General features: G+C 35.7%; 1 protein-coding gene across 3 annotated transcripts in view; it reads right to left on the reverse strand.

Annotated features, from left to right (window-relative positions):
* SOX6 (SRY-box transcription factor 6) overlaps positions 1-12,451 on the reverse strand; it is a 315,755-nt gene extending 303,304 nt beyond the window's left edge. For all 3 annotated transcript variants that reach the window (XM_083348763.1, XM_083348764.1, XM_083348762.1), the window contains exon 1: positions 12,308-12,451. In XM_083348763.1, coding sequence (XP_083204889.1) covers positions 12,308-12,384 — 77 coding nt within the window. In that variant the 5' untranslated portion in view covers positions 12,385-12,451. The remainder of the gene's footprint in view (positions 1-12,307) is intronic.
* Between the last annotated feature and the right edge of the window lie 964 nt (positions 12,452-13,415).

The following is a 13,415-nucleotide window of genomic DNA, read 5'->3' on the forward strand; positions in this document are numbered from 1 at the left end:
CCAGCTCCACAAACAGTCATAGAAATGATTTACTACACCTGCACCATAGAAGAATACCAATTTCCAGAAAACATGGCTTAATTAGAATGGGGAAAATGGAACCTTAATCTCAGTGCCAGATTATTTGGAGTCATTTCCCTGCCAAACATATTCTGTAGCCATAATTCAGACACATAATTAATTGCTGAAGTAATGTTGTAATCCATCTGATATTTAAGAACAAACAGTTACTTACTAAAATTATAATGTATAATATCCAATTAAAAGGGACATGCATGACAGGAATGAGACAGTACAGGAGTAATCAACAGTGAGATTTGCATTGTGACACAATTCCTGAATGGAAAACTACAGTACTATGGCTTGTGCATCTGTTTGTACAATGCCCATTGGCATCTACATATTGAACTGCATTTCTTAAAAACAAAACAAAATTACATGATAAAATGGTTATATATATATTCACTGAGATCTGTAAGAATTAGGCATCGTAAAAAGAACTACCAATAATCGTTAATTAGAACTTCCATTTTAATTTTTCTGGACAAAAGATTCATAAAAACATGAGAAAATAATAAAGCAATACGATACACATTCCAGAATTCATTAGGAATTATTCCAGAATTATAACTCCTAATTATATGTTTTAGTAATTTATTTGAGGCTTTACCTCTCCATCATTCAGGCCATCTTATAAATTTAAAATAAAAAAATCAAAATTGTGGAAGCAGGCAAAGATGAGAAACCCCAAACAAACTCCTCAGCTAAATCAACACACACATGCTATATATTTAAATAATTAAAATGATATAATTAAAATAAATATGGAATAAATACTATTCCATATTAGAACTGGCAGGAATTACTTACTAAATATTAGACAACATCAACTTTAAAATAATGTCTTGAATCTATATCAAAATAACATATACAGTCATTCACACATATTGAGCCGTGGTGGTGCAGTGATTAGAATGCACTATTGCAAGCTAATTGTGCTGACTGCCAGCAGTTCAAATCTCTAGGTTGGCTCAGCCTTCCATCCTTCCAAGGTCGATAAAAATGAGGAACCAGATTGTTGGGGGTAATATGCTGACTCTGTAAACTGCTTAGAATGGGCTGTAAAGCACTGAGAAGCAGCTTATAAGTCTAAGTGCTATTGCTGTGTATATATTCACTTTTATGTTTCAGTGAAATCATGTATGCTCAGCCAGAGAGAGACTGAGGAGACATTTCCTTGCTAAGGCATTACATACTTGGGGCTAAAATGGATATGAGACACACAAACCCACTAATGTTTTTGAATGAAAGTACCTGTAATCATGGGAGGGATCACAATGACTGCTGGCGGAATTAATAAAATGCATACAACAAAATAACTGAAGATTAATTGGATTGTTTAGTTGGTAAAATGGTAAAATCATCTGTCCTAGATAATTCCATTCTTTGCTTGTATAAGCAATATCCTCCCAGCCATTATTGAATTGGTGTGATGTTACAGAAGATTCCCAATCTTTCTGACAATTGAGGAGGAAGACTAAAGGACATCACATTAAAAAGACTGTGGAGAAGAAAATAGGATGGCATTTTGGTAAAGAAAAATATCTAGTAGACACACTTCCGGTGGCAACACTGCGCCGATGGCGGCTTTTTTCGGCTGCCCGTCCTGAGGTTTCGTCAGAACCGTGGAGACAGTGAAAATCAGCTGTCCCATGGCTTGTAAACCTCCCCCTCAGGAGAAGAAGGGGAGGTGAGCTTTCCTCGGGTAGAGGTAGAGCTCCCCTAGACCCCCAGAAATATCTGGGGGTAGGAGGGTGAGAGCTCCCTCAGAGCCTGAGGTTTTCTCTGAAACCAAGACGCCTTTGCTCCGAGCTGATGGGGCGAAGCTAGACGCCGCATCCACATCTGCTGATTACAGTGATTTGTGATTGATTTGAAAGCAGACAGAGCTGATCAGGAGAAGTTAAATTTGCAAGTATTTGGAACTTTAACTAGGGGACTATTAATTTTCTCCATACCCTAATTTGATTTTGAAAGGGAAAAGATGGTGCCGGAATGTTTTTCTTTTGTTTTTTGAAAGAATAAAGCGTGAAGAAGAAGAAGAAGGTAATTTCTACCAAGGTTTCTTTTTTTGTTTCAAATGATACCTATATTGAAAAAGGATACCAATTTGGATGAGTGGCAGAAGGGTATTAATAAATTTATTTGGGCAGGGAAAAGACCGAGAGTTAAATTTAAGATCTTACAAGATGTACGGGAAAGAGGAGGACTTAAAGTGCCTAATTTGAAATTATATTATGATGCGGTTGTTTTATCAGCGGTTAGTGACTGGCTTAATTTAACAAATGAAAGATTACTTTACCTTGAAGGATGGGACTTACTATATGGGTGGCATGCATATTTAGTTTACAATAAAAAAGTGGATAAGGCATTTAAATCTCACATTTTAAGAAGCACCTTATTGCGCGTGTGGAAAAAATATTATAAGTTAAATTATAAAATACCAATTTGGGGGATTCCTAGGCATGCGATAGAGGGTGTATCTGTGGGTGTGAGCTTGGATATGACTTCATATAAGGAATTAATTAGATGGATAGGGAATGGTTGGCAATTAAAATCATTAGGTGAGTTAAAACAAGAAAATATACAATCTTGGTTTCAATATACTCAATTGCAAACGAGGTGGAAGATAGATCAGAAAATTGGTATTACATTAACTGATGAAAATTTGGTAAAACAAATTAAAGATCAAAACTGAGCGCATATAAAGAGAATATATAATGCTTTATTAGAATTGGATTCTGAAACAGAATTAGTTAAAGATTGTATGATAAAGTGGGCTCAAAATATTCAAGAACCAATTTCATTGGAAACATGGGAGGTAATTTGGGTTAGAAATGTGAAATTTGCCCAGGCTCAAAATTTAAGAGAAAACTTTTATAAAATGTTTTATAGATGGCATTTGGATCCCAAAAAATTGTCCTCCATGTATCCTAACTTACAGCCCAAATGTTGGAGATGTGGTAGTTTGGATGCTACCTATTATCATATATGGTGGACTTGTAGAAATGTTAAAGCTTTTTGGATTAAAATTTGGTGGAATATTCAAAAGATTTTTAAGAGAAAGATAAAATTTTCTCCACAATTGTTTTTATTGGGTATTGTTATAGATTGTGATACTAAAGAAACAAATTTGATGTTCAATTTGATAACAGCAGCAAGGCTCTTGGTAGGTCAGTATTGGAAGAAAGATAGTTTGCCTACTATAGAAGATTGGTCACTTAAGGTGTCAAATTTGGCAGAAATGGCTAAGATTTCTGCTTATTTGAAGGATCATTCACAAGAAAGATACATTTCGGTCTGGAGAAGATGGAAAGATTATATTCAGAACAAATATGGGACTAAAAAGTTTCATCTAGCTTATGAATGAATTATAGAATGATATTATTAATATTAGTAGGATATTATCTTGTTTTTATGTTCTTATTATTATTATGTTTACTTTTATTTTGTTTGTGTTCATGTTAAAGGGGAGTTAAAGTGCATTAGGAACTTGGTTACATATATAGTTTTCCTCAGGGAAAGGGCGGTATATAAATGCAATAAAATAAAATAAATAAAATAAATAATGTTATTTAGATTTTGATTGTTATTTTTGTAAGAGCCTTGGTGGAGCAGTGGGCTAATGCCTCCTTAAGTAACACCAGCTGCCTGCAATTAGTGCAGGTTCGAGTCCCACCAGGCTCAAGGTTGACTCAGCCTTCCATCCTTCTGAGGTAGGTAAAATGAGGACCCAGATTGTTGGGGGCAATAAGCTGACTTTGTAATAATGCCGCTTGGGTGTGTGTGTGAAAGCCCTAAAAAAGCAGGCATATACATAGAATGAAGGCTATTGCTAAGCTTGTAAGCCGCCCTGAGTCTTCGGAGAAGGGCGGGATATGAATGGAATTAAAAAAAACCAAAAAAAAAAAAACCTGTATTCAGTTCTGGGAAGTGGGGGAGGGGGGTGGTTTGGGGGTGGGTTTGCATTGTAACTTTTATAAAACCTTTTAATTAAAAAAGAAAGAAAAAAGAAAAATATCTAGTAAACTCGGAGATTGATCATATGTCTGGTAAGGAGGCAGGGAGCAAGTGCAATAAGGAAGCCGAATAGGCAGAGAGCCTGAAAACTGAATATCTGGGAGAATCAGACCATTGCAAATTGAAAGAGGTGATGGAGTCAATTCCTAATGTAAATCTTTGTAGTCTACTATATTGCTGATCCGAGCTCAAAAGAAACGATGGGCTCAAGTTGAAGACTGCTTTCAGAACTAAGCTGCTTTGCTATTTTTATTAAGAGATAATGTGTTCTTCTCTTATTGCTATCAGTAGCACTCATCAAAAGTGTCAGTGCTGGGTCAAGGCATTTTCTTGTCTCAAATGTAGACCAAATGGCGCTCACAATCTTTGCTAATATTGACACTTCGTAAAGTATTTCTGTACCATTCAGACAAAGCTTTGGAGGCCTACATGTACTTCTTTTCCATTGCCTCAATGCTAACTAAAGAAGCCCATTTTACTGAGATACAAGGTAGAGCCACTCCTGAGCATCAAATAGGGAGGATATTTTTGGTTAATAAAAATTGACAAAGGAAACAGATTAAAATATGTATGTGTAACTATATGTATATCTTCTCTCTCTGCGTCTGTGTGTGACTGTGTGTGCATATGTATGTACACAAATGAAGAAAATGGGAAAATTCAGAGACCAGAATGCAAAGCACAATGTGTTGTAGTTCAAAAATTTCAAAAACTAAGAACTCTGGAACATTAATCTCTACAGTTTATATCTAGCCGATAATATCACTGTTGCTTTATTTATATAGCTTAAGCTCGTTCTTCGGACTGCAGCTCATATGTTTTGGAATGCTTTGACTCATGAATTGTTTCTCCTGATAATGTTACATGGTGTAAACTACCTCTGTTTAACATTAGCTTCTCTGTGATGCCTGCCATGAATGTTGTATGATTCTGCCATGTGTTCTCTGTGTATCTGATTTCTCATCTCATAAAAAGAAGGAAAAGAAAAGAAAATTGCATTCTTGGGCAAGAATTTTAATAAATAGGCACAATAGGATTGGCACAAGTGACAGATTTAGCCATAGGTTTTGCTCTTATGTGTTGCTTTGGCCCAATTAATAAAACATAAAGCAAAAAATAAACATAACCAATTATCAATAAAGAGAGAGGTCACAGTCAAACATTTTACAGCAATTATGTTCATTGCAAATTATTAGTTGTCTCAGTTGTTCTACAAAACTGATTTGAGGAATCCAAAGATCTTTGGATAATTACATTTTAGTAGCGTAACTCTTCAAAAAAAGAATTATTTTTTAACAGAACATAAAAAGGATCTTATAATGATGTGAAGCTATGAAAGGCATTTGAAATTCATCTTTGTTCTAAAGTATCTAAACTGGTAATGATGACTCTGGGACCAGCAGAAAACATATTACATCATACAAAGGTTCCTCCTAAGTGATCAAAATAATGTTGTGTACGTACCAGCACCGTTTTCCTAACAAAGCAATTTTCTTATGCAATAACTTGACACTGATTTCCAAACCTGAACTTTACATTTCAGCAAAACATTTTCTTGAAGATAAGTGAATAAAGTATCAATTTCAAGTTCAACTATAATCATTTCATAGTAAACCACCAAATTAGTACCTTGCTTTAGAATGAAACAATAGTTGCTGCAGGGTAGCTGTAGATTATTGGTTTAATTTAAACCTTGTCATGCCAGTCTAAAACATTTCTAGTGGGCACAGTATTTCTGATTCAGCAAAGGTTACACAAGCATCAAAAGCAGTTAAGTATAGGTGCCAAACCACATTGCCAGGAGCTCTCAGTACAGCGAGGTAGTGTTAGCTGACACCTTGCTGAATATAAAATTACTTGTTTCTGCAACTGATGACAATCAAATTGTCACCTTCCATTGTAATAATACAGAACTGGTGATCAACAAAGTGCAAACATAATTACCACAAAGCAACAAAGAAAAAAAATCTGTCTCAAGAATAAATAAATCAGTCTGGCTATCCCAAGCAATCTTTTCATATGCAATGATGTGTATAAATACTCACCTAACAAAGCAAAAAAAAGGGGGGGGAGGTGTCTTGTAATAGGGTGCTGGAGTTGAATTGCCATAGTTGAAGCAGCACTAGTTCTGGAAATAATGGTGCTCTTGTAACATACAGACAATAAACTCCTGCTATATGTCTGCTCTATTTAATATATTATTATTATTATTATTATTATTATTATTATTATTATTATTATTATTATTATTATTATTATTATTATTAATTACTACTGAATAATTATTGAATAGATACATCCCATAGCTAATGCCATAGAAAACAATTGCCTTTGCAGTAGTTCCACTCACGCTGGAAGAAAATGGTAGAAAGGCTCTCTTTATTTATTTGTTGTTCTTCCCCTACAGTTGCTGTGTGTCCTGAAAAGCTTCTCAGGAGGACGGCATGGGGACTTCTGGACAGCAGGGAGGGAAGTCCAGGGAAAAGACAAATTAGAAAAACTGCTTTCTCCTATGAGCAGTTTCCAACAAATCCCTGTGTCTTTGGAAATGGCCAATCTATGACTGGTGAGGACTATAGCTGTTGACAGACTATGACGTAGAATCAGGCTGATCCTTGCCTGCTCTTTGACTCAGTACAACTTCCACAACCCTGCGAGACTGCAAAAAGCCAAGGCAACACAATCTCATCCTTCAGAACGTATTTCCATATCTTGTTCCAACCCCTCTCAGCAATATTCAGTATTCCAAATTGGGATTAGACTGAATGATGCGGTAACCATTCTCTTTGGTGATCTGATCCTTTCCTGTTAGCAGTAGCAGCCCTTCCCTTTTCAATGCTAAATGTATGAAGCAGAAATACAAAAAGTGCTCAGTAATTAATATTGGTCTACTCTGCTAAAGCAGATTTGAGTAAGGCTGCTACATATCAACAATTATATGGCCTATATATATACCATATAATGTAAATCATAAAAGATGATTTAGAACACAGAACATAGAATAATAGAATTGGAAAGGACCTTGGAGGTCTTCTAGTCCAATCCCCTGCTTGAGCAGGAGGCTCTATCATTTCAGATAAATGGTTGTCCAGTCTCTTTTTGAAAGCCTCCAATGATGGAGCACCCACAACTTCTGAAGGCAAGTTATTCTATTGGTTGATTACTCTCACCATTAGGAAATTTCTCCATAGTTCTAGGTTGCTTCTCTCCTTGATTAGTTGCCAACCAATTTTTCTTGTCTTTGTGCTTTGGAAAATTGGTTCACTTCCTTGTCTTTGTAGGAGCCCCTCAAATATTGGAACACTGCTATCAGGTCACCCCTAGTCCTTCTTTTCATTAGACTAGACATACCCAATTCCTGTAACCTTCATATGTTTTAGCCTCCAGCCCCCCTAATCATTTTTGCTCCTCTACTCTGCACTCTTTCCAGAGTCTCAAAATATTTTTTATATTGTGGTGACCAGAACTGGATGCAGTATTCCAAGTGTGGTCTTACTAAGGCTTTATAAAGCAGTTCTAGAGCTTCATGTGATCTTGATTCTATTCCTCTATTAATGCAGACTAGGATTGCATTGGCTTTTTTGGTTGCTGCCACACACTACTGGCTCATATTTATGTGATTGTCCAAATCTTTCTTACAGTTACTGGCATTAAGCTAAGTTTTACCTAGTCTATACCTATACAGTTGGTTTTTCTGGCCTAAGTATAAAACCTTACTTTCATCTATGTTGAATTTCATTTTGTTAGATAGGGCCCAGTGTTCAAGTCTGTCAAGATCTTTTTGGATCTTGAAACAGAAAGACAGACAGACAGACAGATGATGAGAGAGAGACTTCAAACAGGAATTGAAGATACCTTTAGGGAAGTACTTAATATATTAGAACAGGGGTGTCAAACTCAATTTCATTGAGGGCCGCATCAGCATTGCGGTTGCCCTCAGGGGGCCGGGTGGGTATGGCCAGGGTGGGCGTGGCCTACTGGGTGGGTGTGGCTAGAGTGCGTATGGCCTACTGGTTGGGCATGGCCAGCTCTACATTGTTCGCATCAAGGGTGCCTATGGGGGCCTGGGCAGGTGTGGGACAGATCTGAGGGTCTCTGGCAGAAGGAGGGTCTCTGGGCCAGGGCCAAGGCAGTGGGGGCCATTCCCTCACTGTTTCCAGGATGGCTTCATGGGCCACATGAAACCACTTTGTGGGCCGGATCCAGCCCCCCGGGCCTTGTGTTTGACATGTCTGTATTAGAAAGATTGAGCTACTAGAATTACCTTAGAATGATTGGATATCTGCCTTTAAGATGTTATCAACTCTTAGCAACCACATACACAGATTTTCTCCAGGAGGACCTGGTTATTAATATTTTATAGTAAAAGTCCCTTTATATTTGGCTAATCAATTGCACCATTTACCATGTTTATTAAAGTGCACTTTAAGAAAAATATGTTAACTATTAGGATGTCTATGAAATCTGTAAATAGCAAATCACACATTATATAATAAAAATTGCAAGAAAAAGTTAATTCCATGAAATGGAATTATTAATGCCCATTTGTGAGTTTCTCTCTCTCTTGACTATATAAAAAGCAAGAGAATCCAAAAGAACAAAAATTATGCTTTACTGTACAGTTATCATCAATGAAACTTATGCCTACATAATTTTTCAATATACAAATATACAAATGCTTATTCATTTAATTTTCCATTAATTCAAATTAACAAGCTCTGCATGCTAGTATTTAATCTTAGTTCTTTCTTATTTTAAAAAAACTGAAACATTTCTTCATCGTGCCTGATGTGGTATATAAGAGCTGAGAATAAAATTACTCTCTATTGTGGTTTTCATTTCTGACCTGATTTTTCCTATGTCTTAAGGATACAACATATGATCTGTATTTGAAAGAACTTCAGTTTCCTCAGCGCTGTCAGTATTTTACTTTGTGCTCTCTGTTGTAATACTTTTTCCACTTCTGTTTATTGGTAATAATTTATTACAGGAAAATAACACTACATAAAATGTTCATTGTCGATTACTTTGGTGGTCAAATTCTTGTGATTTATAAATCATCTACCCATGTACAAAAAACGCCTGCAATGAAGAAGAATGGAACTTTACTGCCTTCTGTTGAAACATTGGATGCTCACAGATAGAAAGGACTTTTAGCATCATCATTTAAGGTGTTGTGCTCCTATTCTGTCTGTCTTTCTTTACTGGAAGTTTGTATTAAAAGAAAAAGAGAGAGAGAGGAAAAAATGGAAGAAAACTCCCATAAGATTCAACTGGGGAGAATCTATTGAACAGAACAGTTCAGCCTGGAAATATTTTCTTCACCTATATTTTTACTGCTGCATGTCTCAGTACAACAGTTAATAGAGCAACATATCTTAATCTGGTACCCTGAAACAAGTTAAATCAAATAATAATAGCAAAGGAGTTGCCCTGAAAATCAGTTTCTAATCTGTTACTGATCTGCTCCTTGCAATGTTTATTTAGCAGCACTGACAAAGCATATTAGACTGGTCTTTCTATCAAACTATGTATTTGAATGCATCAGCCATTTAATTCCAATGGACCTCATGTTAACATTTTCTAGAATCTTTGAAAAGATCGAAGACATGTACACAAGAGTTCCACTGTGGAGAAGGCAGTGTGAAGGAAAGCTGTGTGAAAAACACTGAATTAAGATAAGGTAAGAGAATTCTGAAGATAAATATAAAGAAAATAATGGAATTTTGTTGATCTACGGAATTGAGGAACCTACAGCTTTGCCTCTCTGTACAACCAAAGTCATGACAGAAGCAGGGATATATAACCCATCGAATAGTTATTCAATACAAGTGATCTGAATAGTGATTATTTTTTCATCTTGCATATTCAAACTCAAAAATTCCTTGTCTCTTAGCAAGACGAATCTGCTAAACTGATGAAGTGGTCAGATCCCAAAATTCAGTTTATAATACAGCGTTGTTGTTTTATACAGGTTTTAAATAAAATGTATTATGATGTATGTATGTATGTATGTATGTATGTATGTATGCATGTATTTATTTATTTATTTATTTATTTATTTATTTATTTATTTATTTATTTATTTATTTGCTAATATTAGGACTTTTATTTCATACATTTTTGTAACCTGCTCTAGAATTGAAAAAGATAAATAATAGTTTCAAACAATATATACTGTATCATTGACTCCTAAATGCATCTGCAGTTCTTTAGAACAAATCTGGTAGATCTAATTTGAATAAAGAAGCCACACAGAGAAAAGTTCTTAATGGATATTCTCTGAACAGGGGAGACAGGAGTGTCTCTCCATCATATGTTAAATATGTTATTGATTAGTCACACAGGCTGAGTTATTTTAATGGACAAAATTGGAAATCACTGTGAACAAATACAAATCATAAACTCAAATTCCATGGGTGGGGGCACGGCTGTGTGCATGTTTGTGGGTGTGTCTTCATATCTATTCATATTCCAGCATGAATTCTCCAAACTATATATATATACTTTTTAAAAAAATTCAAATTCTGCCATTTTTGGAAAGAGGGCCTAACTCCTTTGGCTCGTCAAGATACACCAAATGAACTCTATTCATTAATTCATAGTCGCACTAAGGGTTCTGATCAGATTGGGAAAATAATAAATGATCTGCAGAAAGACTTTCTCAGCAGGGAATATGGATGCTTAAGATTTGTGTCTATTTCTCTTGGGCACCAGATGTACTTCCCAAGAAGGGCCTGATTCTGGTGTTGTAGCCTATCAGTACAGGCCTTTTCATCACTAATGCAAGTGTGGAAGTTCCACTGACTTTATATAAGGCTACTTTTTGTCAAATTCTCTCAAAGTGATCACTTATTGTATTATTTGTGTTTTACTTTATGATTTATAGTTTTATATTTGGAAGAATCAGAGTCAAAATTGGCCATAGACCTTTTATGTTGTGGTGAGGGGAAAACATTAGTGGATTATTTATTTAATTATTTTTTTAAAAAAATAAATAAATCCTGGACTTGTTTTAGGCTAGGAAATCACATTTCCTTATTAAATGGATAATCATTAAAGTAGGGTTGTTTAATACATTAACCTATAAAATAATCAATTTCCTTTTTTTCCATCTATTAAAATAGTACTTTTTTATATTCATTAAAAAACATTCTCCCATGCAGTTCTGAAAAGCACTTATAAGGAAGAAATTACAGTTTCTATATGAATTTGCACCGTAGTTATCATGAAGTTTCTTCATTCTATTACAGCATATTTGTTAGTTAGCAACTTAGACGCCTTTCAAGACCGCTCTTTTCCCTTTTTCAACCAACCACTGAAGCCAGAAACTGATGCTAAAGAATAACTGTTGGCATTTTAACAACATTTTTCCTACAAACTATGAATACATGTGCAAATTATAAGCAACATCAGTTGAAACAAACCTCCATCATTAAATTAAATGCAACATGAAACATACATGTTCAGTAATTAATACTATGGATGCAAATTGGCTACAAAAAAGGAAGTGGGTTAAATAGTACTTTTTTAAAAAAAATATGAAATTAATGTATAAACTGAGAATTACAAGGTTCTTTGCTTTATATAATGGTTCAGTTATGTGAAAAACACCAGATTTCAATTTTGAAATAACAACAAATAACTTCCAACACAATAATAATACTTTGTATTCCATTTACTTTTATATTTTAAGCATAAAATTTAAACCAATGGAACAGTTTTACCATTCATCCTTGCTTCTTTCTGGAAATAATACTAAGTGCATTTTGGTGAATATTCAAGAAATCCTAGCTGGAATAATTTCTACTGGCACAGTTACTCACAAAAAACTAGACAAATACCATTAAAAGGTAAAGCATCACATTTTGTATCTCCTACCCAGAAAATAGTCATGGAAAGTTGCCTATGCTCTTCATGCTAAGCAAATTATTTGAAAAAACATTATTTTCATCTTCGTATTTTCTTTGCATTAAAATTAAATTTTCACAGGATATCCCAGTTAAAACCTGAAGCGGTTTTCCAAAGCTAAAAAGGCATGCTCTAGGGAAAGTTGCCATAGCCCACAACACTCTAATTACCTTCCCAGAAGGGGAAAAAAAGTTAATTATCAAATAATTTAAAACATGCAAGTCAAACCGACAGTTACTGAGCTGGTGTAAGCAACAGTCCACAAGTGATGGGGGAAATAATAAAAGCCATACTAACAGACACACATAGCACTCACACAATAGGGCTGTTCTTTCTCGTCTCTTTTTTGCTGTCTCCTACCAGCTCAACCACCCCTTCAGATGTTGAGGGCATCCCACCTTTGACAGCTTCTCGATTCCAAAGAACCACCGTCAAGTGTCAGGAGCTGACTCTGAATCAGCTTCTTGCAACTCTCAAGTTGCCAGAGGTACCCATAAAGAGCAAATCAGCAGCGTGCAGAATGGGTCAGGAAAGACTGACAGCTCTGCTCAGCGATTAAAGTTGATAAAAACATAAAAGCAAGTGGGAGACAGAAAGGAATTGGGGGGCCTGTTGGGAGACTCAGAGTAGCCCGCATGCCTCCTGCCACTGCTGCTACAGTTAAGCAAACTTTACAGCCAGTCAAGCCATCATCCAATAGAGCCTATTTGCTGAGCAACAGTGGAGCTTTGTGGTTTGCCTCACAGTTGACAGTAAGTTATGAGCCCTTTGTGAGCACAGGGGAAGGAAAACAGAGATCGGAATTTGGCAGGAAAATATAATACAGAATTCTCCTGTCTATGGAACCTGGATTTTTGTGAAAACAATCAAGCATTGTTGAAAGAAAGAAAAGCAACTTTGACAGATGAAATATAGAGGGGCCCCTTTTAGGAAAACAGTAAACAAAGCACCATTCAAGCCAGGTCCATTCTGTCATTTATAAAGATAGTTTCTTCTGTGTGGTGAGAGTTTACAGCAGTTCAGATTCAACAAATCAAGTGTAAAATCTCCCACAGTCCACATTAAAACAGCCAGCAAGGGAAGGACAGGAATGCCAACGAGAAAATATCACAAGTTTTTCTGTTTAAGAGGATACAATAAGGAGATGGGTGAAAAGGAGCTCTAAGAATAAAGTCTAAAAGACAAGCCAAAAAGCCAAACAATTGTTAATTATAAAAGAGCTAATTTGGTCTGAGACAGGAAAAGAGGAGAACACTGGGGATCACTCAATAGAAATATGAAAGGAAAGAGCCTATTCTCAAACACAGTTCTTCAACAATGTCTTTATTTCTCCAGGCTGGACCTCATGAGATCATCTTTGGCATGAAAGACTTACCCTCCCCACCCCCCACCAAAACTTAGTCTGCTACTACTATAGTTTGGAC

The sequence above is a fragment of the Vipera ursinii genome (genome assembly GCF_947247035.1).
Source record: "Vipera ursinii genome assembly, chromosome: 1".
NCBI classification, from domain to species: Eukaryota; Metazoa; Chordata; class Lepidosauria; order Squamata; family Viperidae; genus Vipera; species Vipera ursinii.